At 39.9% G+C, this 27,828-nt stretch overlaps 1 protein-coding gene and 1 long non-coding RNA gene across 3 annotated transcripts in view; one reads left to right on the forward strand and one right to left on the reverse strand.

Annotated features, from left to right (window-relative positions):
• LOC122563694 (microtubule-actin cross-linking factor 1) overlaps positions 1–27,828 on the reverse strand; it is a 536,485-nt gene that overhangs the window by 192,527 nt on the left and 316,130 nt on the right. The window contains 8 exon segments of the mRNA XM_087976866.1: positions 687–836; positions 2,603–2,836; positions 4,755–4,792; positions 4,795–4,864; positions 4,866–4,904; positions 11,144–11,359; positions 11,489–11,638; positions 18,588–23,696. Of these exon segments, the coding sequence (XP_087832992.1) occupies positions 687–836; positions 2,603–2,836; positions 4,755–4,792; positions 4,795–4,864; positions 4,866–4,904; positions 11,144–11,359; positions 11,489–11,638; positions 18,588–23,696 (6,006 nt within the window).
• On the forward strand, positions 4,446–22,781 carry LOC148142177 (uncharacterized). Of its 2 annotated transcripts, none has more exons than XR_015752166.1 (3): positions 4,446–4,518; positions 10,992–11,207; positions 22,671–22,781. It is a non-coding gene; the product is annotated as an uncharacterized LOC148142177 (long non-coding RNA). The 2 variants fall into 2 exon arrangements; XR_015752165.1 differs by lacking the exon at positions 22,671–22,781 and adding an exon at positions 21,956–22,019.

Here is a 27,828-nt window from a genome sequence, read left to right on the forward strand (position 1 = left end):
AGAGAGCGAGAGAGAGCGAGAGAGAGCGAGGAGAGCGAGAGAGAGCGAGAGAGAGCAGAGAGAGCGAGAGAGCGAGAGAGAGCGAGAGAGAGCGAGAGAGAGCGAGAGAGAGCGAGAGAGAGCGAGAGAGAGCGAGAGAGAGCGAGAGAGAGCGAGAGAGAGCGAGAGAGAGCGAGAGAGAGCGAGAGAGAGCGAGAGAGAGCGAGAGAGAGCGAGAGAGAGCGAGAGAGAGCGAGAGAGAGCGAGAGAGAGCGAGAGAGAGCGAGAGAGAGCGAGAGAGAGCGAGAGAGAGCGAGAGAGAGCGAGAGAGAGCGAGAGAGAGCGAGAGAGAGCGTGAGACTGTGTATATGATTGTGCGTGTGCACATATATATGCACATGAGGGGGGGGCAAGGAGACAGATATATTGCTTGGCAGCCCTCTGCTGGAAAGAAATGGGGACCCTTCTTGATCAGAACCTCACTGTTTCACTGGATGTCCCACCACCCAGTGAAAGTCAATGTCTGTTTTCTAATTTTTAAAAGTAAAAGTTGTTACCTCTCAACAAACTTCAAGAAACGAGACAAAAAGTATATCATTCAAGATTCTGTTGTGTGTGTGTTTGGATGACATTAACTTAAACTAAAACAACAGATAGGTGGTCAAAAAGTAAGGATGTTTTATTCCTGTAAACTTGCAATAACTAACCTGAATTGCGCTCTGATGCTGATGAAGAGCCGGCAGGTCACTCTCGCCAACTGCCACCTGGTGACTGGCTACTCTGCTAGCTGTCTGAGCCAGCCATGTACTGAGCTCATCCAGTTTCTGCCTACATTCCTCTTGTTGTTCTTGCTGTGCCTGAAAGAAGACAAAAAAAAATTACATGCCTAATTCCTGTGCCTGTAATATTAGTCTCAGAACAGTTGCCTTTAAATAAAACTTTACACTGTCTATAGACTACTTCTGCATGAGGGCAATACACAGATCTGTGCAGATTTTTGACGTAGAAGGTTCTAAAGCCATTTTATTAAATATTGGTGGATTATGTCTAAGTCGACACACAAGTTAAACACAAATACGGAACAGCTCGTTTAGTTAATTAAATATATTGGAAGTTTACAACAATCACAAATTCAAATCCAAATATAATTCATAATGAAATAGGCATTTGAAAACCATGTTCGAAAGGTAATAAGTTTGTGATCTTTAATACAAGGTTTAAATAGGTTAATTTAAATTTTATACTACTTGTATGATACTAGAAAGAAAATCTCATGGGTTTAATTGCCAATAAGAATTTTATGCATTATGGGATCTAGATCTAAGGTCACTACACATTCAGAAATCTGCAAAGAACATCAGTTGAGCCAGTTTGATTTTGAGTTGGTTGAACATGAACTTAGTTTATTTGTCTCTCCATCTTTTGTATACGCTTTAGCGACCATTGCATGAATTAGTAAAATTGAGCAGGATGTGTCACACAAATACAAGGGAGTGTATCAAAGCACAATGTGAAAATGTCACAATAAAATATTTTAGAAGCAGTGCAGGATCAGTTGTTATTGAACAATAATGACAGGAACTATAAGCAGTGGTTTTGCAGTTTAAAAACCACAGTTAACACTTGAATAACATTTTCAGATCCACTACAAAGAATTATCTTCATTATAATGTGAGCCAGGGCGAATTACGGAACAAAAGTATCTTGGAAAAGCAAGGCAAAACAGGTTACAAGATTGACAACAATGACCATTGGTTAGAGGGTACAGATAGCATTGCAGCTGAACAAAACACACAAGGATAATCTACACAGCATGTTAAAATACTGCCAATATGATGAAATGTCTAATTAGAGTGCAATTTAATCCAGATTAAAGACTTTTGGGTTGTTTTACGATTAATCTTGTTATGGTCAAAGTCAATTTCATCAAGTTTATGTTTCTACTAGGAGTTCAAACTTCTTGGATATTTTTAATACTTGGTCGTGCCAATTTACATGGCCCCATTCAATTTAATCCATCACACTGAACAATGATTTTTCATATCAAGTGTTCAGCTGCACTTAGCGAAATATTTCCAGTTTTCTCATCAAATAGGTACTAGTGTATCTTCTTTCTAATTGAATTCCATTGTTGATTTACATCCTGTGTGGTAGCTACTTGACTGGACATAATATGCACAGCAAACTGCTTTACTTTTTTACCCCTTTACCTAGTTAGACCTGAATTGTTCAAACTGGGCATGTCTTAATGTTCAAGATAATAAAACAGTACTGTGTGGCTTTGACTAACCAAAGCCGTTTATCATTTCTAATAACCTAATAATTCTAATAACCATCATTTAGTATTCACAGTTGGAAACTATTTGAAAATAAACAGAACTGCAGTTATTTTAGTAATACACAACAATGCTTTCAGGTAGAATTGCAATTGATTCAAATCACAAAGAACATTACTAGTTGCTTGCCCCTCCTTAACAGGCAATAGTTGAATGCATTTTGAAAATAAATTCTCACTTTGTCTCTAGCAATGTTAATATTTTATTATAAATAAGAAACTATGATTTCCTTTTCCTAAGGTTGAATATATCCTTGTGCTTAAAGTTAGTTGCTGACTGGTCCAAACCTTCTCGAACTCCATGGAACCTTTGTCTTGAAGGTGAAGATCTAATGCTTCTATTCGTTCCAAAACATTTTCAGAGGTTTCCCTAAATGATCGCTGGAGTTCGTTTAATAGTCTAAGCAATTGCCTGCTTTGTTGAGGGGTTAGGTCTTGGGCATGTTCAGAAATAAAGAACTGAATGTCAAAAGCTGCATCATCAATAACTGGTTTAATTTGTGACAGTGATTGTTTCAGTTCCTATAAGGGAGGAGGAGAAAGTGAAAGAAAATAAATTAATGTTCACTTTGAAACCCAAAGTGCTATAGCATAATCTACATTTTAGAACTGCAGAAAATACTTGGAATATTTTAATGAAAATCATTGTACTTGTTGTGTTCTTAAATCTCATCACTTACAAATAATTACAGGTATATTGTAACTGAGTTACATACACCCAAGAGGAAACTTACAGGAATTAAACAAAAAGACATAATTATACTGTCCATCTCTAAAACCTACTGCTGGGAGTGTCCACCAGTAGTGGTATGATACTTTACCAATTTCCATCACAATGCCTGACCCTTTAGGTAGATGTTATGTCAAGAAGTTGATGTAACACAACTTATTGAGAATGCTGGCTTCCTTGAAAAATTCAAAGCACAACTTCACTTTTAATGCCATGATTGCTTGAAAATTGAATCGAGTTTCAGAGAAAGCTGGTGGAGCCAAAAAAGTATCAAATGAGGACATCCAAATGAGAAATTGAAACAGAAGTAAGTGCTTTTTAACACTACATGCAAGAGAGACAACAGGAAACCTGCTACATTAAGATTATTCAGCAGTCCACTTGGAAACTAATGTTATCTATGAAATTAAGATGACCCATTAAATTCAAGGTCACTGGTAAAAATATGAACAAACTTGAGACTTGCAAACATCCAAAATTCATGGTTGCTTATTCATTCACCTGCTCAAAGTATTCAAAAGAAAAATTTTGGGAAGATTTAAATGAGGGAAGTGAAACTAGATCTTTAACAGAAGAATAATGTTTTGAATGCTTTAGGTTCAAATAATAAACAAACTATTATACTTCAAGTAACAAGGAAAGAAAATAAGTGATGACAAACAACACTAAGAACATAACAGCTCAATAAGATTAGAAACAAGTGAAACAAAATAATTTTCAAAGGCAGCAGGAAAGGAAGTGCTGAAGATTGGAATGCAGCTGTGTTTCCATGATGGAGCATTTCATAGGAGGCTATCGTGCTGTTTAGATATGAGGAGAGGTTATAAAGCATAGTTGTCTTTTGATGCTTTCTGAGTATGCATAAAGTAAAAACAATTGAAATTGGAAATATGAATGTCCTTTGAAGGAGGGTTCAAATTCAACCAACCAGTCACCATTCACCAAAGTATTAAATCAATAAAGGTTGTGTGGAATATTGTTCAGCAAGTTCTAGGATGTTGCCTGAGGGTGTCTATTAGAAAAGAAAAAAAGATTTCTTTCTTGAATATTTCATAACTTAAGATATTAATCAGAATATTGTGCAGGTATACATTCAAGAAACTGGAGCGTTCACATCTTTGGTCAAGTAATATTACCCAAGGAATTTGAAATCAGATGACATGGAGGACTGAGCAAGCCACTGTTTTTAATCAAAACAAAACCAGAAATTGTTGGAGAAGTTCAACAGGTCTGGCAGCATCTGTGGAGAAAAATCAAAGTTAACCCTTCCTTTAGTCACTGGATGCAAAACATTAACTCTGATTTCTCTCCACAGATGCTGCCAGACTTGCTAAACTTGTTCAGTAATTTCTGTTTTTGTTTGATTTCCAGCATCTGCAGTCATTTCAGTTACTTACCTTCTTAAAAGGAAATTAGACTGGGAGGAGTTTGAAGATTTGCACACAAAATAAGAATGCATAAAGAAAAATATCAGGTATGAATTTCTGTCATTGTAATTAATTGTTTGAACTCTTGTTTCATGAAACAGATGGGTTCTGGTGGGAAGTTATTTTAGTAAGGAATCAACTGCAGGAAACCAACTTATCCTCAGAACATTAATTAAATTTTATTTAAACTTTCTCGAATTTTCCTCGGGTTTGTAACACTATTTTGTACTGCATGTATGCTATTTACTTATGGGTTAATTTGAAAAGTGAGTCAGTCATTTACCTTATATTGCTGCAGATTCTGTTTCAAGATTATCACTCTTTTGACGTCTCAGATTCGGTCTTATGCACAATTTGTGAGGTTTGAATTAATAAGCCCATAAGTGCTCCTTGTTATCTTTTGAAGATGTTCATATTCAGTGATTACTTTATTCTTAAAAACAAAAGACAATGGTTAGTACTACATACCTTTGACATACCAGTTTAACTTCTGGTTTATTTCGTATCCTCAATAACATGGTTGAAAATTATGTCCTACTTCCATTCTCCAAATTACTCTTGTGCAAGCAGTTTTATTTACTTTTTTTTTGTCAAAACTCCACAATTTCTAATATAGTCACTACTTCAAGTAACGTAATTCAGTTGCATATGGCAAATTATTTTCTTTTTTGCAGGAAAAAACTTTTCAATGAGATTTTTATCCACAACTTCTCATACCTAGTATGCATAAGTTTTGAATGAGCATTAATTACATCTGTTTTCCATTATATAATTACAGTGGAACAAGTCAACTTCTGTAACTTTGTTTTTAACTAACTGCCAGTGGTTTGACTGAATATTGATAAAACTTATGGAAGTCAAGTGAGCTTTATGGACAAGCAAACCTGACTGTGAGCTTCATAATGGACAGTTTAAAAGTATTTTTCAGGGCACCTAATGAACACGTTTTACAAGATAAATAATTGGACTAATTCCTGAATTAAAATCTTCCTCACGGAGCTGCGAAACTAGAATTCTAAAATGTATTCATCTTCAGGTACTATCCAATTATCTCATTAAACAAGTGCAAATTTTGTCAATATGGTTGAGAAATAATGGTGAATTACTCCCATCATAATTTTGGTAATGATACAGGTTTAAACGTAACATTGTGCCAGCTGTTGCAAATTTGATCAAAATTTAATTTTTCAGTAATTAAGGGAGGAAATAAGGTGATCAGATGGCTGAAATTGTGCCAATGACATAATGCTCATCGGTTTTGTTGCAATTAGGTCGGTAACATTCAAATTGAAGATTGTCCAAGGAAAAGTATTTGAATATACACTTCTCTCGCTCTTAGTGACTTGATTTAGTTTATTATTTTTAATTTCTCCATTTCTTATATCCATGTTAACATAATTACCTTATCATCTTCTATGATGATGTTCAAATAAAAATTCCTTTCCAGCTTTCAACAATTTCCAATATATTTTAACTGGTAGGAAGTATAATTGCTATAACCTAGGATAGTTTTTTTTTGTCAAGTGTGGTGTGCTGGAAAAGCACAGGTCAAGTAGCATCAGAGGAGCAGGAGAATCGACGTTTCAGGCATAAACCCTTTCATCAGGCCTGATGAAGGTTTTATGCCCAAAACGTCAATTCTCCTGCTCCTCGAATGCTGCCGGAGTTGCTATGCTTTTCCAGTACCACAGTCTTGACTCTGATCTAAAACATCTGCAGTCCTCACTTTTTACCCATAGGTTTTTTTTCCTAAAGACAAAATACGTTTATATAGTGTGTTCTGGAATCCAGGATGAATCAATCCTTGAGGGTCAAAACAATGACAGTGTGAAACATCACAATGTTTGGTTTAGAAATCAAAGACAAAATTAGTCAGATGCTTTCTGACTCATGAAATTTCAATGGCTGACTAAATATAGCTTAAATGGTACTGTTTTATATGCCGTTGCATTGTTTTGGAACTTTGGGGGAAAAAAAAGTCAAAACAACAGCAGTGCAGGGGAGAGAGAAAGAGAAAGAGAAAGAGAAAGAGAAAGAGAAAAGAGAAAAAGAGAAAAAGAGAAAAAGAGAAAAAGAGAAAGAGAGAAGGAGAAAGAGAAAAAGAGAAAGAGAAAAAGAGAAAGAGAAAGAGAAAAAGAGAAAGAGAAAAAGAGAAAGAGAAAAAGAGAAAGAGAAAAAGAGAAAGAGAAAAAGAGAAAGAGAGAAAGAGAAAGAGAGAAAGAGAAAGAGAGAAAGAGAAAAAGAGAAAGAGAGAAAGAAAGAAAGAAAGAAAGAAAGAAAGAAAGAAAGAAACTGACACTGCCTCTGCTGTTTGAATTCATGTATCGCTGGACATCAGAGTGCATCTGGGAAAATTAACAAACGGTGAAATTCACAACTGATCTTGGAGGAATTGTTGGGTGAAGTTCACAGCACAGAATCAGATAAGTTAATTGTTGTTTTAAGTGTGGCCTACAGAAAGTCTGCAGTAGTGAGTAGAGTGGGTTGTATGTTTTTGGAGATATGTCTCTTGATTAAACTTAAAATATAAGCCATAACTATTAATTTAAGCTGAGGCAGTGTTTGTAGAGGAATAAGACATGTTATTTTCTGGGTCTGTAGATTGTGAAAGAGCAAAAATGGCCTTTAGTTGAATGATACATGCTTCTTGTCAGATGTGGGAGTTTAAAGAGAGTTTAAGCGTTACTGCGGATTATATCTGCCATAAATGCTGTTGGTTGCAAATCTTATCAGAGAGAATGGATTGGTTGGAGAGACAGTTAGAAGCAATGAGGAATGTGCAACAACAACAGTAGTGCAGGAGTCTTTTGTGGCTATACCCATTTCAAACAGGTATGGTGTTTTGGAAAATGTAGGGGGTAATAGATTCGCAGGGGAACGTAGTACGAACAGCCAAGTTTCTGGTATTGAGACTGGCTCTAATGCAATGAGGAGTACGTCGGGTTCCAAGAGATCAATTGTGTTATGGGATTCTCTAGTCAGAGGCACAGACGTTTCTGTGGCCAGCAGTGAAAAAGCAGAATGGTGCGTTGCTTCCCTGGTACCAGGATCAAGGATGTCTCAGAAAGGGTGCAGAACATTCTCACAGGGGAAGAGAGGCCAGCAAGAGGTCATTGTCCACATTGGAAACAACGACATGGGAAGGGAAAAGGTAGTGATTCTGAAGGGAGTACAGAGAGTTAGGCAGGAATTTAAAAAGGAGGTCCTCGAGAGTAGTAATATCTGGATTACTCCCAGTGCTACGAGCTAGTGAGGGCAGGAATAGGAGGATAGAGCAGACGAATGCATGGCTGAGGAGCTGGTATATGGGAGAAGGATTCACATTTTTGGATCATTGGAATCTCTTTTGGGGTAGAAGTGACCTGTACAAGGAGGACGGATTGCACCTAAGTTGGAAGGGGACTAATATACTGGCAGGGAGATTTGCTCGAGCTGCTTGGGAGGATTTAAACTAATAAGGTGGGTAGATAGTGAGGAAAGAGGTCAATATGAGATTGGTACAGTTGAGAACACGAGTGAGTCAAACAGTCAGGGCAGGCAGGGACAAGGTAGGACTAATAAATTAAACTGCATTTATTTCAATGTAAGGGGTCTAACAACGAAGGCAGATGAACTCAGGGCATGGTTAGGAACATGGGACTGGGATATCATAGCAATTACAGAAACATGGCTCAGGGATGGACAGGACTGGCAGCTTAATGTTGCAGGATACAAATGCTACAGGAAGGATAAAAAGGGAGGCAAGAGAGGAGGGAGAGTGGCATTTTTGAGAAGGGATAGCATTATAGCTGTGCTGAGGGAGGATATTCCTGGAAATACATCCAGGGAAGTTATTTGGGTGGAACCGAGAAATAAGAAAGGGATGATCACCTTATTGGGATTGTATTATAGACCCCCCCAATAGTCAGCGGGAAATTGAGAAGCAAATTTGTAAGGAGATCTCAGCTATCTGTAAGAATAATAGGGTGGTTATGGTGGGATATTTTAAATTTCCAAACATATACTAGGGCTACCATAGTGTTAAGGGTTTAGATGGAGAGGAACTTGTTACGTGTATACAAGAAAATTTTCTGATTCAGTATATGGATATACCTACGAGAAAAGGTACAAAACTTGACCTACTCTTGGGAAATAAGGCAGGGCAGGTGACTGAGGTGTCAGTGGGGGAGCACTATGGGGCCAGTGACCATAATTCTATTAGTTTTAAAATAGTGATGGAAAAGGATGGACCAGATCTAAAAGTTGAAGTTCTAAATTGGTGAAAGGCAAATTTTGATGGTATTAGGCAAGAACTTTTGAAAGCTGATTGAGGGCAGATGTTCACAGGCAAAGGGACGGCTGGAAAATGGGAAGCCTTCAGAAATGAGAAAACGAGTATCCAAAGAAAATATATTCCTGTCAGGGTGAAAGGGAAGGCTGGTAGGTATAGGGAATAATGGATGACTAAAGAAATTGAGGGTTTGGTTAAGAAAAAGAAGGAAGCGTATGTCAGCTGTAGACAGCATAGATCGAGTGAATCCTTAGAAGAGTATAAAGGCAGGAGGAGTATACTTAAGCGGGAAATCAGGAGGGCAACAAAAGGGGACATGAGATAGCTTTGGCAAATAGAGTTAAGGAAATTCTAAACGGTTTTTACAATTACATTGGCAAAAGGGTAACTAGGGAGAGAATAGGGCCCCTCAAAGATCAGCAAGGCGGCCTTTGTGTGGAGCCGCAGAAAAGGGTGGAGATACGAGTATTTTGCATCAGTGTTTACCGTGGAAAAGGATATGGAAGATATAGACTGGAGGGAAATAGATGGTGACACCTTGCAAAATGCCCATATTACAGAGGAGAAAGTGGAGGTCTTGAAACGCATAAAGGTGGATAAATCCCCAGGACCTGATCAGGTGTACCCTAGAACTCCGTGGGAAGCTAGAGAAGTGATTGCTGATCCTCTTGCTAAGATATTTGTATCATGGATAGTCACATGTGAAGTGCTGGAAGACTGGCTAACGTGATGCCACTGTTTAAGAAGGGTGCTAAGGACAAGCAAGGGAACTATAGTCCAGTGAGCCTGACGTCGGTGGTGGGTAAGTTTTGGAGGGAATCCTGAGGGACAGGATGTACATGTATTTGGAAAGGCAAGCACTGATTAGAGAAATCATGTCTCACAAACTTAATTGAGTTTTTTGAAGTAGTAACAAAGAGGATTGATAAGGGTAGAGCGGTAGATGTGATCTATATGGACTTCAGTAAGGTGTTCGACAAAGTTCCCCAAGAGAGACTGATTAGCAAAGTTACATCTCACGGAATACAGGGAGAACTAGCCATTTGGATACAGAACTGGCTCAAAAGTAGAAGACAGAGGGTGGTGGTGGAGGGTTGTTTTCCAGACTGGAGGCCTGTGACCAGTGGAGTGCCACAAGGATTGGTGCAGGGTCCTCTACTTTTTGTCATTTACATAAATGATTTGGATGCGAGCATAAGAAGAACAGTTACTAAGTTTGCAGATGACACCAAAATTGGTGGTGTTCTGGACAGCGAAGAGGGTTACCTCAGATTACAACAGGATCTTGATCAGATGGGCCAATGGGCTGAAAAGTGACAGGTGGAGTTTAATTCAGATAAATGCGAGATGCTGCATTTTGAGAAAGCAAATCTTAGCAGGACTTATACACTTAATAGTAAGGTCCTAGGGAGTGTTGCTGAACAAAGAGACCTTGGAGTGGAGGTTCATAGCTCCTTGAAAGTGGAGTCGCAGGTAGATATGAGAGTGAAGGTGGCGTTTGGTATGCTTTCTTTTATTGGTCAGAATATGGAGTACATGTTGGGAGGTCATGTTGTGGCTGTACAGGACATTGTTTAGGCCACTGTTGGAATATTGCCTATGTAGATTCTGGTCTCCTTCCTATTGGAAAGATGTTGTGAAACTTGAAAGGGTTCAGAAAAGATTTACAAGGATGTTGCCAGGGTTGGGAGGATTTGAGCTACAGGGAGAGGCTGAACAGGCTGGGGCTGTTTTTCCTGAGCATCGGAGGCTGAGGGGTGACCTTATAGAGGTTTAAAAAATTATGAGGGGCATGGATAGGGTAAATAGACAAAGTCTTTTCACTGGGGTCAGGGAGCCCAGAACTAGAGGGTATAGGTTTAGGGTGAGGGGGGAAAGATGTAAAAGAGACCTCAGGGGCAACGTTTTCACACAGAGGGTGGTATGTGCATGGAATGAGCTGCCAGAGGAAGTGGTGGAGACTGGTCCACTTGAAACATTTAAAAGGCATTTGGATGGGTATATGAATAGGAAGGGTTTGGAGGGATGTGGGCTGGCTGCTGGCAGGTGGGACTAGATTGGGTTGGGATATCTTGTCAGCATGGACGGGTTGGACCGAAGCGTCTGTTTCCATACTGTACATCTCTATGACTCTATGACAGTTCAGTGACTGTAAATATAAAATATTGAATTTGCAACAATTCACTTTAAACCCCAACTTTCAGCATTAATTAGTTAAGCATTCCTTGATATCTTGCTATCTTTCTACAGGCTAGCTGGTGGATGAACTGCAGACCAATCAAGCAAACATCTTTGCAAATAAATAGCCTCCAAGACTGATGAAGGACAATACGAAATAAATTAAGCTTTTCAAGAATTAGAGTTAGATTTATATGTTCACTGCATTCTTTCAATCAGCTCACTTTTTCAATTGCCAATAAGTTTGCCAGAGATCCATGCCAAGCTTTTGACACTTCACGGACAGAGGTAAATGATATTTGCAGGTTTTTTGAGTCTTTCTCAAGCGCTCTCAATAACTGTTCAGGCACATGTTGTGTGCATCCTTCAAGTAACTTATTTATTGATGCCAGCTCTCGCTCAATCAGGATTGATAGCTGTTCCAATTCCACTTCGAAATCCTGAAAACGCAATGTTAGAATTACTAAAATATTACCATTCTTAAAATGTGTATAAAGTCAAATAAACAAGTAACAAAGGAAAATGCATTATATTGTGTAACAACTAGGTTTGAAGCAAAGAATATTCACCTCTGCCAAGTGGAACTGTTCACGAAGCATGGTAAGGTTGGCACCAGCTGGTTGCTGCTGCTTAAGTCTGACCTCAACATCCAATACAAGAGAAAGGTAACTGACGAGATTCTCATCATGTTCCAGGCATTGCTGTTTACTATACACGGGCTAATGACACAGGCAAAATAAGTTAAATTGACTTATAAATTTTAAAACTCTTAAGCAATTTCACTGAAGAAAATTTTAATTTGTACTGATTTTAACCAATTTGTCTGGAAAACCAACAAAAAGCTCCTGTTGAATTGTATTTAGAATTAGAATTAGAATTAGAACCCTTACAGTGTGGAAACAGGCCTTTCGACCCAACAAGTCCTCACCAACCTCCGAAGAGTATCCCACCCAAACTCATTCCCCAAATACTCTACATTTACCCCTGACTAATGCACCTAACCTACACATCCCTGAACACTATGGGCAATTTAGCATGGCCAACTCACCCAATCTGCACATTTTGGATTGTGGGAGGAACCAGAGCACGCGGAGGAAACCCACTCAGACATGAGTGTGTGCAAACTTCACTCAGACACAGTTGCCTGAGGCTGGAATTGAACCCGGGTCCCTGGCACTGAGGCAGCAGTGCTAACCACTGAGCCACCGCATACAACATACAAACAGTAAGTGGAAGATTAAGATAATTGTAGCACATTACGTATGTGGCCCAACATGTAAACATGTTACTGGGCCAACCTTATTATTTTTATAATCATTATTTCAGTTATATAAACTTTTGGCCAATTCATCTTGTTGAAACATTACAATGTTATCAACTTCAGTATTTGGTCTGAACAAATGAATTTCTGGGGCATTAGTACAGGGGTTCCTTACAAAACAATCTAGTGCTACTTTATTAATAACCACCCTTTCTATCATAGGATTTCTATCAGCTTCTGCTAACACTGAGCTTTGTTCACATAACATCAAAACTATAACAACTCATGTGAACCTTGAAAATACCTTTACCTGGACTGGCAAGTGGCAGATGGATTCAGTGTTATGCAAATACCAATTAATGACTGACTATCTCCACCAAGAAAAAAAGCTCACTACCTTGACCAAGTCTTCCCTTAACCTTCAATGCCACCAGCACATCAAACACCACTTTGTCTGACATAAAGGGCACTATAGGAATCAAATACCCTAAAGAACCTCATGAGAGCACAATATTTTAAGGCAGAAGCGATGGCCTAGTAGCATTATTGGAGGTGGTCATGCCTGACATTTGTGTTTTTAATATGACTTATCTCTAATCAGCTCAAAGAATCGTCGAAAAGTGTGGTGCTGGAAAAGCACAGGTCAGGAGAGTTGATGCTTTGTGTATAAGCCCTTCAACAGGAAGGTTGAGGGGCAAGGAGGCTGAGAGATAAATAGGGTGGCGGGGTGGGGTTAGGGGGAAGACGATAGGTGGATGCAGGTAAGGGGCAATTGTGATAAGTTGGTTGGCAGGGTGGAGTGGATAGATTAAAAGGTAGGACAGGTCAAGAGGGTGGTGCCCAGTTGGAGGGTTGGATCTGGGATGAGGTGGGGGAGGGGAAATTTGGAAACTAGAAGGCATTGCTGTGTGATCAAGTCAGGATGTTGTCCAGAATTTGCTGTATAGCAACAGCAACAGCTTCATTATCGGAGGGCTGTGTATTTATCATCAAACAGCCACAATTCTAACCTGTGTTGTTGAAGGATGGACATTGAAGTGACTGAATATAACTACCTGAAATACTATCTTCAGGAATTCCTGCAGCCTTGTCCACAGGCTTAGTTCCAACACTGGAGGTTGCTTGTGCAAGCTATGAACCTAGCTATTTCTGATCAGAGTGAATGGCCTTAAATGACTGGATATTAAGGCTGCTTCCAATTATTTCTTGTCAAATGCTACATAGAACATAACAGCGCAGTACAGGCACTTCGACCCTCGATGTCGCACCGAGCTGTGGAACCAATCTGAAGCATATCTATCCTACACTATTCCATTTTCATCCATATGTTTATCCAATGACCATTTAAATGCCCTTAAAGTTGGCGAGTCTATTACTATTGCAGGCAGTGCATTCCACGCCTCTACTACTCTTGAGTAAAGAAACTACCTCTGACATCAGTCCTATATCTATCACTCCTCAATTTATGGCTACGTCCCATCATGCTAGCCATCACCATCCGAGGAAAAAGGCTCTCACTGTCCATCCTGTCTAACTCTCTGATTAGATGTCTCAATTAAGTCACCTCTTAACCTTCTTCGCTCTAACAAAAACAGTCTCAAGTTCCTCAGCCTTTCCTCATAAGGCCTTCCCTCCAGGCACATTCAAGTAAATCTCCTCTGAACCCTTTCCAAAACTTCCACATCCTTCCTATAATGGGGCGACCAGAACTGTACGCTATACTCCAAATGCGACCGCACCAGAGTTTTGTACAGTTGCAGCATGACCTCGTGGCTCTGACACTCAATCCCTTGACGAATAAAAGCTAACACACTGTATGCCTTTTTACAACCCTATCAACTTGGCTGGCAAATTTCAGGATCTATGCACATGGATACTGAGATCTCTCTGCTCATCAACACTACCAAGAATCTCACCATTAGCCCAGTATTCTGTTTTCCTGTCGCTCCTTCCAAAGTGAATCATCTCTCACTTTTCCACATTAAACTCCATTTTCCATCTCTCAGCCCAGGTTTGCAGTTTATCTACGTCCCTCTGTAACCTGCAACATCCTTCAGCATTATACACAACTCACCAACCTTAATGTCATCTGTAAATTTACTAACCCTGTGGGTGGCACGGTGTCACAGTGGTTAGCACTGCTGCCTCACAGCGCCAGAGACCCGGGTTCAATTCCCGCCTCAGGCGACTGACTGTGTGGAGTTTGCACGTTCTCCCCGTGTCTGCGTGAGTTTCCTCCGGGTGCTCCGGTTTCCTCCCACAGTCCAAAGATGAGCAGGTCAGGTGAATTGGCCATGCTAAATTGCCGTAATGTTAGGTAAGGGGTAAATGTAGGGGTATGGGTGGGTTGCGCTTCGGTGGGGCGGTGTGGACTTGTTGGGCCAAAATGCCTGTTTCCACACAGTGAGTAATCTAATCTAATCTAACCCGTCCTTCTGCACCCTCATCGAGGTCATTTATAAAAATTACAAATAGCAGTGACCCCAAAACAGATCCTCGCGGTACACCACTAGTAACTGAACTCCAGGATGAATATTTCCCATCAACCACGACCCTCTACCTTCTTTCAGCTAGCCAATTTCTGATCCAAACTGCTAAATCACCCTCAATCTCATGCCTCAGTATTTTCTGTAATAACCTATCGTGGGGAACCTTATCAAACCCTTTACTGAAATCCGTATGCACCACATCAACCGGTTTACCCTCAGCCACCTGTTTGGTCACCATCTCAAAAGAACTCAGTTTGTGAGGCAAAACCTACCCTTCAAAACCGCGTTGACTATCCCTAATCAACTTATTCCTCTCCAGCTGATTATAAATCCTATCTCTTGTAACCTTTTCCAACACTTTACTCACAACCGAAGTCAGGCTCACTGGCCTATAAATTACCAGGGTTGCTTCGACTTCGTGAGGAAGAGGGCAACATTTGCTATCCTCCAGTATTGTGACACTATTCCTGTAGACAATGATGACAAAGATGAAAGCTAAAGACCCTGCAATTTCCTCCCTGGCTTCCCAGAGAATCATAGGATAAATCCTATCCGGCCCTGGGGACTTAGTATTTTCACACTCTCCAGAATTGCTAACACCTCCTCCTTGTACCTTTCTATCAAGGATAACTACTTTCCCCTCATCTCTGGAAGTTAACTTATGTCCATGTTTTGGTCCAAGGCTAAAATGAGATCTGGAGCTAAGTAGTTAAGAGACGGTACACAAAACCATCTCAGTTAGCAAGATGTGGCTAAATGCCGATTGATAGCATTATCTGTGTTCCAATTTAGGAATCAATTGTTACTACAATATCTCCTCTGTTACAGACCTCCCTTTCTTACCTGAAGAATCTATAGCCTGGAATATTGAACTGACAGTCCCACCCCTCTAAAATTAATTCTGTGATAGCAATGATATCATATCCCTATGCGTAAATCAGCAACCTCAACTCATCTGCAAAATTTCCTACGTGTAAATAAACATCAATCTTGCCATGCTCCCTTGCACCTTAACTTGATTACAGATGCTGTGCCTTACAGACTGACTTGTGTTTTTCTTCTGTTTGTCTTATCCCAATTGCATCTTCACTCTATCACATCCTTCTGCTAAAGAAGTTTAAACCCTCAGCAATAGCATGAGCATGCCTCCTCTCCTTTTTATTTATTTCTCAATCTGTACTTGATTTGCCAATAAGTTCATTATCTGAACCCTTCTGGTTCAGCCTCTTATGCTCATTAACAATGGTTCAACCTGCTCGTCTAAGGAGATACAAGTGCTGCCCTGTTCAGGTAGGTCCAACGTTCTCGAGTGATTCTCGTATCCCTACCTCAGAGCCAGCTGACCGAGGTTCAAGTCCCATCTGCAATAACATCGCTTGAAGTTACATATCTTGGATTCTTAATTTGCAGCAAACTGCCTTACAAGGTCCAATAAGTAGTTTACGAGCATGTGCAGAGGTAATGAGTAGTGCCTGACTGCAACGTTTGGTCCAGTAAGTCAACAGAATGTAATATAATCAGAAGGCTTTGTATTTGCTCGAGAGAGAAAAGGTAAACTCTTTTGTAAACACTCAAAGAAGTTGTGAAATTTATCTTTGGAAACTGAGTCAGATAAGCTTTGAACACCAATTTATCCTCCTTTATTAATTACAATATAGTAAATAATAGTCTAGATGCTTCATAGGAATGTTGTAAAATAGAATATAGCATAGCTGCATAAGGAGATATTATGGCAGGTTTGAGGAGTGTCTTAAGAGAAAAACAAGACAGAAGGGCAGAAACGTGTAGCGTCTAGCCAACTAAAAATATGTCCACCAATAGTGAAGCAAATAACATCAGAGTACATAAGAGGCCAGAATTAGAGAAACACTGCTATTGCAGAGATCTGTAGGATGAAGGAGATCAGATGGAGGGATTTGAAAACCATGATGAGAATTCCATTGCTTGACCATGAACCAATGTAGTTCAGTGATTATAGGAATGATAAGGGAATGGGACTTGGTGCAAGTTGAGACATAGGCAGTCGTAGAGACATAGGCAGTCGTAGAATCATAGAGATGTACAGCATGGAAACAGACCCTACGGTCCAACCTATTCACGCCAACCAGATATCCCAACCCAATCCTGTCCCATCTGCCAGTACCCAGCCCATATCCCTCTAAACCCTTCCTATTCATATACCCATCCAAATGCCTTTTAAATGTTGCAATTGTACAAGCCTCCACCACATCCTCTGGCAGCTCATTCCATACACATACCACCCTCTGCGTGAAAACGTTGCCCCTGAGGTCTCTTTTATATCTTTCCCCTCTCACCTAAACCTATGCCTCTAGTTCTGGACTCCCCAATCCCAGGGAAAAGACTTTGTCTATTTATCCTATCCATGTCCCTCAATTTTGAAAACCTCTATAAGGTCACCCCTCAGCCTCCGATACTCAGGGAAAACAGCCCCATCCAACCTGTTCAGCTTCTCTGTATAGCTCAAATCCTCCAACCCTGGCAAAATTCTTGTAAATCTTTTCTGAACCCTTTCAAGTTCCACAACATCTTTCCAATAGGAAGGAGACCAGAATTGCATGCAATATTCCAACAGTGGCCTAACCAATGTCCTGTACAGCCGCAACATGACCTCCCAACTCCTGTACTCGGCAGTGTTTTCTATGATCTAAAAGTTTACAGAGGGTAGAATGTGGGAGACCAACCAAGTAGTGCATTGGAATAGTCAAACTTAGAAGTATCAAAATGAGTGAAAATACAGAAAACCTGTCCTATATACAAACTATATTAAATTGCCAGCAATTTGTATAGGAAACTGCATATTTTAATCCTGTGATCAAACTTTGGGGGTGCCAAAGTTTTTCTCATTTCAGCCATTAGTCAAGTCATTTCATTTTGACATGAGATTGCTTAATATTGTCATTCTACTATAAAGGAACAATAAATTTTGACTCATTGACCCACAGTAGCGTACTGCAACAACATACTGTAGTTTTTCAGTTTTGCTTCTTTACTCATTCCTGGGTTGAGGGCATTCCTGGCTAGGCAGCATTTACTGCCCATCCCTAATTGCCCAGAGGGCAGTTGAAATTCAACCACGTTGCTGTTGGCCTGTAATCACATATAGGCCAGACCAAGTGAGGATGACAGATTTCCTTTCTTAAAAGGACAATAGTGAACCAGATAGGTTTTTCCAACAATTAGCAATGGATTTATAACAGTCATTAGATTCTTAATTCGAGATATTTGTTGAATTCAAATTCCACTGTCTGCCCTGGTGGAATTTGAACCCAGGTCCTCAGAATGTTAATCGGGGTCGCTGGATTAACCATCCAGCAATAATACCATGAGGCCATCGCCTCTGTCTGTTACTGTATATTAGCAAAATTTCTATTCACTGTAAATGTGTTCATTTTTATCTTCAACAATTTCAAACTAATGCTAATGATCCATTAATATTACAATCAAGGTTCTAAATATTTGCATCATCTCATTTCACATTTAGAATATAACAGTTTGCAAATACTTACCTTTAAATCAAAGGTATAGGTTAGGCCAGAGAAACAGATCAGCAAGGTGCAAAATCAGTAATTCCACAGAGCAGCAGTATGTGATCTCACGGACATTATTCTTCAATCATATTGAAGATACCAATCTAACTGTACAGTACTACATTCAGCAGAATATTAAAAAGCTAGATGCTAGCCTTCAGTGAGTTAGAGGTGGGAAATCATACAGGAAGTCACACACTTATGTCTATTATTTCACACTAATGGACTTGATATGGAACAACACTCAGAGGAGCCTAGTCTACAGTTAGATAATCCTTTCAGTTTGGTTTAAGTAATCGAAGTGTGACAAGGCAAATAAAATAAAAACAAACTTTTTTTAAAAAATTGTTCTTCAATATGTTATAGCTACCTGCTTTTCTTCCTCATCTGATCTGTTCACAGTACTTCTGGTATCTTTGTTATCTCCTCCTTGCTCACTCAAATTCATAAATGTTAGTTCTTCAGTTTGTTTCTGTAGGAGGCTTTCACTGGTCATCTGGTCAGTTTCAACATTGTCCACGATAAGGACACTCTTATTAGCTGCTTCAGAATTCATTGCAATGTTCTGGCCCAAGGAGTTATTCAGCTTTTGACCAAATTCAGTCTTTTCCTGTTCATTTGTGCATGCTATTGATCTCTCACCTTCCCTCAACTTTGCGATGAATATTTCTTTTGATTCTGGACACAGGTGCTTATTTTTTGAAAGTATTATTAAGTTTTCATTTATTGTGTCGTTAGTTAGAAACATGCTTTCTGTGGGCACAACAGATCGTGCTGTTTTGCTTGCACTGGAAAGTTTACCTTCATCAGATATTTTACCTGTTAATTTTTCACTTTGCTCTAGATTTCCTTTTTCCTCTGCTTCTGCATTTGATTCGTCAGTGTGCTTAACATTTGTTGCCCTTCCAAGAAACTTCATTTCAGATACATTTTCTACATCCAGCTTTGGAACTGTTTCCTTGTTTTTTCTTAAAAGTGCATCTCTCTCTTTATGATTCATAGGCACACACTCTATTGAGATTTCATCTTCCAGTTGGTATCTAGCCAATTCATTTATTCCCTTTGCCCCATAATTAGGAAGATCTTTTATACTTGATAAAATCAGTTGTTCCTTTTCTTCTGATTTGGGTTCTTTCCTTTCATTATCCACAAAATAGATTTCTTGAACACCCTTACCTTCTAAATTGTGAGAAATTATGCTTTGTGTTCCATTTCTAGAATTATGATCATTTCCTTCCGTGAACTTTGGACAATCACTCATTTCCAAACAAATAACATCCAGTTCTTTCTCCATAACATTTAAGCATTCCTCTGAACCATTAGAAAGCTCAATTTCTTCTTCAACCACTTTGCTAGCATCTCCAAATTCAGTCTCTTTGTCCATACTCACCAAAGCTTCTTGAGCAGCGACTGTCAGTGAACTTGTACTATGAGTAAGAGGTAATATATTTTCTTTAACTGCCATTTTATTCATTTTAGGTGCTATAGGCACTTCAGGTAACAAAAGCGCTTCACTTTTAGAACCGACTACTTTAATTTCACCACTCAACTGATCTTCAGTATCTGCTCTTGGAAGGAACATAGAGGTCATTTCATTTGAAGATAGTTCCTGGAAAGAGGTTTTTTGCATTATGGGTTTAACAATTTCTACCATCTTTGCAGCACTGGTCTTGTCAGGATTAGGGTATTCACTAAGAAAACCTAAATTGAATTCGATTTCCTTGGCCATGTTTTGACTAATAAGACCACTTGCAGCTGCTTGAACCAGTGGTACCTTGTCTCCAGTAAGTGCATCAAATATTCCACCATTCAAAAGTTGATTGGTAGCAATAATCTTCAGCATGTTGTCATCTAATAGCCCATATTCTGTAGCTTTTGCAAGAGTCATTCGGTTACCCGTCGCCCTATCCACAATTCCACCACTATCAGCTTGGGCCTGCAGCAATCGCAAAACTGGCACTGGATCCACTTTCTTTGCTTTTACTGCTTCAGCAACAGATAAAGTCTTGCCAGAGTCTTCATCTACAATTCCTGTAAAATATTTGACCTCCAAATATCTCTTGCCAGATTCCATGTCAATTTTTCCTTTTTTTATTAACTCTGAATAAGGTAATATCACACACTGTGCAGGATCCACAATTCCTTCATTCATTTCAGGAGAAGCCATTGCCTTTTCCATTATAGATGTTTCTAACCATCCTTGCTTTGTTGCTTGAACTATTGTCAGATTTTTAGATGTTCCTGGTTCTTTGAACCTTCCACTCAAAGCCTGGAGTTCTTTCACCTCCAAAACAAAGTCTGAACTCACAAGGCCTAATGTTACAGCTTCAGACAAAGTGATTGGTTGCATTGTCTTAGGATGGAGATACACATGTTGACAAGCTTTCTCTACTTCAATTAATTCATCAGCTACGTCTTGGTCAACTAGGCCGCATTTTGTTGCATCAGTTACAGAAAGTCTAGTTCCTGATGTGTGATGGTTAATGCCCCCCAAAACAACCTGTTTTTTCAAAACATTAAGAATGGTTGCTTTATCAAGGATACCCCTTTTTCTTGCTTCAACAATAGAGATGCATTCTTTTGTCTGAGGATCCACTATGCCATTCATTTCCAGCTGTAATGAGATCTTTCTCAGCCTTGCATTATCATCAGATTCCTTTCCTTTAATGGCCTTCTCCAGCTTGGTCAAATTATCCAAAGGTGCATTAGCCACCAAACCCATTTTTGATGCTAAAGTCACAGATAACTGTTTATCTCGTTTTAAGTCAATGATTCCACCGGAAACCACTTGTCCCTCCAGGATCCTAGCTGCAGTTTCCTGATCCAGAAGGCCGACTTCAGCTGCATCTTTAATGGAGCGTATGGAAGAGTTTTCTGAATCAATTACACCACAAATAACTTTCTCAGAATTAAATATCTTCTGAATCAACTGTTCATCCACAAGTCCTTCATCTATTGCCTCAGCTATTGTAAGTGTCTCATGGGTTTGTGGATCAAAGAAGCCACTGAAGATGCAGAGTTTTTCCATCAGTTTGAGAGCAGTGTGGCTTTGCAGCACCCCTTTGGCCACTGCTTCATTGAGTGCTAGTTTTTGTCCTGTTTGATCATCAACAATGCCTCCATGTTGAAGCTGGTCAATCAGAAAATTTAATGCCAATTTCTCTTCCAAACATTCTTTGGTTGGAATGGACTTTAATGCAGGTTCTAAGTATTGGACAGCTTCTACTCCTTCATACTGCTCAGAATTTTGCCCATCAGATAGCTGTTCACTTTTACCTTTTATTGTCTCATTCAGATTACCTTGTTCAATTTTTTCTTCAAATAATATTGGTTCACTCGTGCTAGCATTTATCAGAGAAGCATCTCCATTATAAGTTTCAGCCATATTTTTTACTACCAAGCTATCATGAGATTTTTGAAGTGACGTTTGAGCCATAGATGCCGTAACATCTATTATAGAGCCAATTAACGGTGCAGCTGTCTGCAGGTCAAAGGTTTCTCTGTTAATGTTAACCTGCTTTTGAGAAGGTGATCGACTTTTCATGTCAGTTACTGCAGAAAGTGAAGTGTCATTATCTTTGTTAGATATAGGTGCTTTACATTGTAATTCTGTAGATTTGTCAGTAGTAGCAATTTCATTAATGATTACACTAGTGACAGGTTTAGATTTATCCAATGTTTGTTTAAGCTTTTCTTTCTCATCAGTCTCATGTTTCATCATTTTCTTTTTTCTTTTAGTCATTGGTTGCGATTTAGTTGAGAGAACATTCTTGCTTGTTCCTGACTTATCATCTAATTCTTGAAAGACTGGTGAGTCTATTTTCTTATTGACTATTTCTTTGCTGATCATAGTTTCCTTAATCTGTCCATCTGAGCTTGACTCATGTTTTCTACAAACAACTTCAGATTTCTTCTCATCACTTGTTTTTAATCTGTCATTCTGCTCTAACTTTGCATTACTTGAATGACATATTGCAACAAAATCTGTAGGGTTTATTTCCACTAAAATATCCTCTCCACTGCATTCCTCCAGCAGACCTTTCTCTTTCATGACCATGGTTGCACCTATGATTTCTTTTGTGATGTCATTCAACTCCGCATCAACCAAAAGTAACCTGTTACCAGTGTGCACATCCATGTAACTTTGTGCCATCAAATATGACAACAGCTTTACCTCCGCTATTTGACTATCAGAAACTTCAGTACCATTGTCCGTGTCCAGGCATGGCAAATTGGATTTTGCCAGGCTCTCAGAAGTTGACTGCCAATTCAATCTGTTCAGGTTTGGAGTACTTGGTTCTTTCATATTTGGTATCACATCAGGTACATGAATAGACTTTAACACCTTAGCAACTTTAGAGTCTACAATTCCATGTTTAATTGACTTTTCCCAGGACAGCACTTCAGTTGTTTCTGGGACATAAAGTTCTGATATTGTCGCTCTCCTCTTCAGGATTTTGTGTGCAAGCTCTGTGGAGACAAGTCCCTGTTGCAATGCATTAGCCATAGGAAGGACTTCACCAGATTCTGGCCACAACAAACCCTTAAAGGACAACTGGGACTGCAATATAACCAATGCACTTCTTGATGTCATCAAATCCCGTTGCACAGCTTCATCCAGTGTTAGTCGCTGACCCGAGACAGGATCAATAACACCACCCATCTGGATCTGGCGAATTAATATGGAACAGGCTATGTCATGATCAATTAAATTATGTCTCACTGCTTCATCCACTGTTAATCGGTGCCCTGTTCTGGGATCTACAATGCCTCCTGCAAACAGTTGGGCTTCTAAAAGTCTTACCATCACCTGCTGATCTATCAGGCCTTCCTGGATAGCACGGAATATACTAACTTTCCTACCAGATTTCAGGCACACCATTCCACCAGCAAGTTGTTTTATTGGAAATAATGTCAAACCAGTTTCTTTATCAATAATGCACCGTTCCATCAGTTCTGAAAGATTGAGTTTTTCTCCGGTGTTTGGATCAATGAGACTTTTCTGCATTCTTTGTCTAGCTTTTAGCTTTGAGTGAAGAGAAGCACTAATCAGTCCCTGTTGTAAAGTCCAATCCAAATTCATAGCTTCATCCACGGATGGGTGACAAGGACCACCACTGCAAAGCTGTGTCTCCAGAATCTTCAGCCCAACATTCTCTTCAATTTTCCTCTCTTCAACAGCAGCAGCAACAGGCAGAAGCTTCTTGTTTTTAAAGCTTGTGCTTTTCAGCAGCTGCATGGCAGTCTCCAGAATTTTTAAAGATTTAGCTGTTCGGTTATCTAGTGCACCTCTTTCGAAAGCTTCTTCCACTGATAAACTTTCATTTGTTTCGGGTGTTATGAGGCCAGAATTAATGACTTGAATTTGCAGCAAAGCGAACCCTGTGTCCTGGTCTATGAGGCCCTTCTGCATGGCATGGAAAATTGAAAACATTTCAACCGTTCCTAGGTCAATCACACCTGCAATTGTTTCATTCTCCTGGAAAATGTAAAGAACATGTTAGGTCACTGAAATTCAAGCAACTAATAAGTATACATGCTTATTTAAAAGAGCAATTTTTGGTTTATCAGTAATTAATTTACACTCATTTTGACAAAACCATTTTAAAACTACAGAAGGTGAAAGACAATTCGTATGGACTTTGCATTTAAAGCTACAAAACCTAAAGGAAATTGAAGCCACTGCAGTTTGTATATTAGCTCATTCATAACAGTTTATCACTTTGATTTAGCATGCCCCACTTCGGATGACTTTAAATCAGTTTCTGGTGTCGTCCACTTTTTATATGAAATCTGCCAGATTTAGTGACGGGTATGAACTTGGCTTGAAACTCCCTTCAGAAAGCAATATTTTCACTTCTAATCGTCACTACACCTTTAGGTAGACCACTGAACCTGAGAAGCTCTTTGCCAGTTCCATTATTGCATTTAGAGAAGTCTCAGCATCATGATGTCATGGAATGAAATATCCTAAGTTGATGCAACTCTAGTCAGTTCTGCTGCAGGTAGGTAGCTAACTTGTGCTTTGTGATAATAGACTAAACTTTGAGTGGTCTCTGAAACTAGGCAATTGAGTCTGGCCCTGATGTAGCAGGAAATAAAAGATCTGCAATCAGTTATAGGAAACTAGATCCCTCACTAGGAAAAATTACAAGAGAACATCTTTAAGAAAAGAAAAAAATGCACTCGAGTGCTTGATAATCTGAAAGATGATTATATTAACAAGAACAATCATTTAATCTTGATGGAGCAATGGTTGACAATGCACACAATGTGAAAATTACATTAATGAGCTGACATATTAAAACCACAGAATTGCATTGCCATTTGTGGTTTATGCTAAAAATTTCTGAACTGTTGTACACTTGTAAATGTTGCTGTATACATCTCAAGATTATAAAATAATCTAATTAAACATCATAAATGAATTTTAGAAAGTGACTAAGTATTAACTTATGCATATTCTGTGAACTTGTAGTGTTATGGGATGGTAATACAGTGAGCTTAAGCATTGCACAAAGAAAAAAAGCAGGCAAGACAGCAAACATGGCGGTAATGTTTTGACCTAACAAAACACTTAATAGACTTTTAGCGTTCTTGTCATTTGTCAACTGTCTAAGGATATAAAAGTTAAAAATCACAACACCAGGTTATAGTCCAAAAGGTTTATTTGGAAGCACTAGCTTTTGGAGCACTGCTCCTTCATCAGGTGGTTGTGGAATATAAGATCCTAAGACACAGAATTTATAGCAAAAAAGTTTACAGTGTGATAGAACAAATTAGATATTGAAAAAGACCTGGATTGTTTGTTCAGTCTCTCATCTGTTAGAATGACCATGTTGGTTTCAGTTCTTTCATATGTAAATCACAATTTTTTTTTAAAAACTTACATTCTTAAGTGAACTTTAACAAGTGGTGTCATGTCGGCCCAGATAATGCATTTAAGATATGAGCTGCACTGTGGGAGACTGATTCTAATCTTAAAAACAGATTTACAGAATCTTACATGGATTCATGCAGTGTTTGAGCAAAGTAAAACGTAATTCTGCAAGTGCAAATTTACTTCACAAACTTGTGTATGTCGGGGTGTGTGTGGGGGAGGGGGTTATGAGTTCTGTGACTGTGTGTATGTATGTGCGAGTGTAAAAGGGTATAAGTCTGTGAGAGGTTGCAAGTCCGTGCATCAGTCTGCGTGTGCGCATATTGCAACGGGGTCACCTGTAGTTTGACATCAAACCAAGGTCCCAGTTGAGGCCATCCTCTTGAGTACTGAACTTGGCTATCAGCCTCTGCTTGGCCACTTTTCGTTGTTGCCTGTCCCGAAGACTGCCTTGGAGGACAGTCACCTGAAGGTGCGAGGTCGAACGTCCTGGACTGCTGAAGTGAAGTGTTCTCCAACTGGGAGGGAACACTCCTGTCTGTTGATTGTTGTGCGGTGTTCATTCATCATTGCCGTAGCTTCTGCATTGTCTTGTCAATGTACCACGCCCTAGGGCATCCTTGCCTGCAGCATATGAGATAGGCAATGTTGGCTGAGTCGCATGAGTACCTGCCACTGACATTGTGGGATGTGTTCCCACGCATAATGGTGGCATCCGTGTCGGCATTCTAACACATCTTGCAGCATCTACCATGACAAGTTTGTATAGTGTTGTCGTGACAGCCACGCAGTTTGCTACGAACACTGATCTGTTTGACGTTTGGTGGTTGTTTAAAGGCGAGAAGTGGAGGTGTGGGGAAGGTCTTGGCGAGGTGCTCACATACAACCTGGTCATGGTAGACACTGCAAGAAGTGTCAGAATGTTGACATGGATACCACGTTACGCGTACGAGACAGGCAATCATGCGACTCAGCCAATGTTGTCTACCTCATGCTGCAGGCAAGGATGCCGAGGCATGGTTGATTGGACAGACCAAGCAGAAGCTTGGACCACGTACAATTGATACACAAAAGAGTGTTTCATCCCAGTTGGAGAACACTTCAGCGGTCTGGGACTTTCGGCCTCGGATCTTTGGGTGACCGCCTTCCAAGGTGGACTTTGGGACAGGCAACAACGAAAAGTGGCCGAGCAGAGGCTGATAACAAGCCCGGTACCTATGGGGATGTCCTCAACTGGGATACATACACACACAGACACACACACACACACATATATATATACACACTGCAGGAATTGCAAAACCTGCGCCCACACCTCCTCCCTCACCTCCATCCAAGGCCCCAAAGTTTCACCTGCACATCCACCAATATCATTTATTATATCTGTTGCTCCCAATGTGGGCTCCTCTACATTGGGGAGACACTACGACTCCTAGCGAAGCGCTTTAGGGAACATCTCTGGGACACCCTCACCAATCAACCACACTGCCCTGTGACCCAACATTTCAACTCCCCCTCCCACTCAGCCGAGAACATGGAGGTCCTGGGCCTCCTTCACCGCCGCCTGGAGGAAGAACGCCTCATCTTGCGCCTTGGAACACTTCAACCCCAGGGCATCAATATGGACTTCACCAGTTTCCTCATTTCCCCTTCCCCCCAGCTCCAAACTTCCAGCTCAGCACTGTCCCCATGACTTGTCCTACCTGCCTATCTTCCTTTCCACCTATCCACTCCACCCTCCTCTCTGACCTATCACCTTCATCCCCACCCCCATTCACCCATTGTGTACTCTGCTACCTTCCCCCACCCTCCTCCTTGACCTATCACCTCCAACCCCATCCCCATTCACCCATTGTACTCTGTGCTACTTTCTCCCCACCCCCACCCTCCTCTCATTTATCTCTCCACCCTGCAGGCACTCTGCCTCTATTCCTGATGAAGGACTTTTGCCCGAAACATCAATTTTCCTGCTCCTCGGATGCTGCCTGAACTGCTGTGCTTTTCCAGCACCACTAATCTAGAATCTGGTTTCCAGCATCTGCAGCCCTTGTTTTTACTTGCTCTCATATATACACTCCCCCACACACCCTGTCATAGACTTTTACCCCTTTACACTCTCTCACACTCATAACCCCCACCACACCAGGCGAATTTGTACTTGCACAATTGCATTTTACTTTGCTCAAATACTGCATGAATCCATGTAAGATTCTGTAAATCCATTTTTTAGATTAGAACCAGTCTGACCATTGCAGCACAGAGTCTCACACAGGGCAGGTCAAACCTTCAATGCATTATCTGGGCCGACATGACACCAATTGTTAAAGTTCACTTGACAATGTAACTTTTAAAGACGTTTTGCGATTTATATATGAAAGAACTGAAACTAACATGGTCATTTTAAAAGATGAGAGACTTAAACAATCCAGGTCTTTTTCAACATATAATTTCAGTTACATCACACTGTAAACTTTTGCGATACATTTTTGTCTTACAATCTTATTCTCCACAACCACCTGAAGGAGCAGTGCTCCGAAAGCTAGTGCTTTCAAATAAACCTGTTGGACTATAACCTGGTATTGAGATTTTTAACTTTGTACACCCCAGTCCAACACCAGAATCTCCAAATCTAAGAATGAGATTCATCGGAGTTTTGTATTTGAAAAAGACTATAAAAGACAGAATAGCTGAGCACTTGCTAAACATGGCAGGATTGGACAGGGTCAGCATG

Source organism: Chiloscyllium plagiosum, unplaced genomic scaffold (assembly GCF_037043375.1).
Source record: "Chiloscyllium plagiosum isolate Xiang-an unplaced genomic scaffold, Cpla_swu_hap1 HiC_scaffold_30, whole genome shotgun sequence".
Classification (NCBI taxonomy): Eukaryota; Metazoa; Chordata; class Chondrichthyes; order Orectolobiformes; family Hemiscylliidae; genus Chiloscyllium; species Chiloscyllium plagiosum.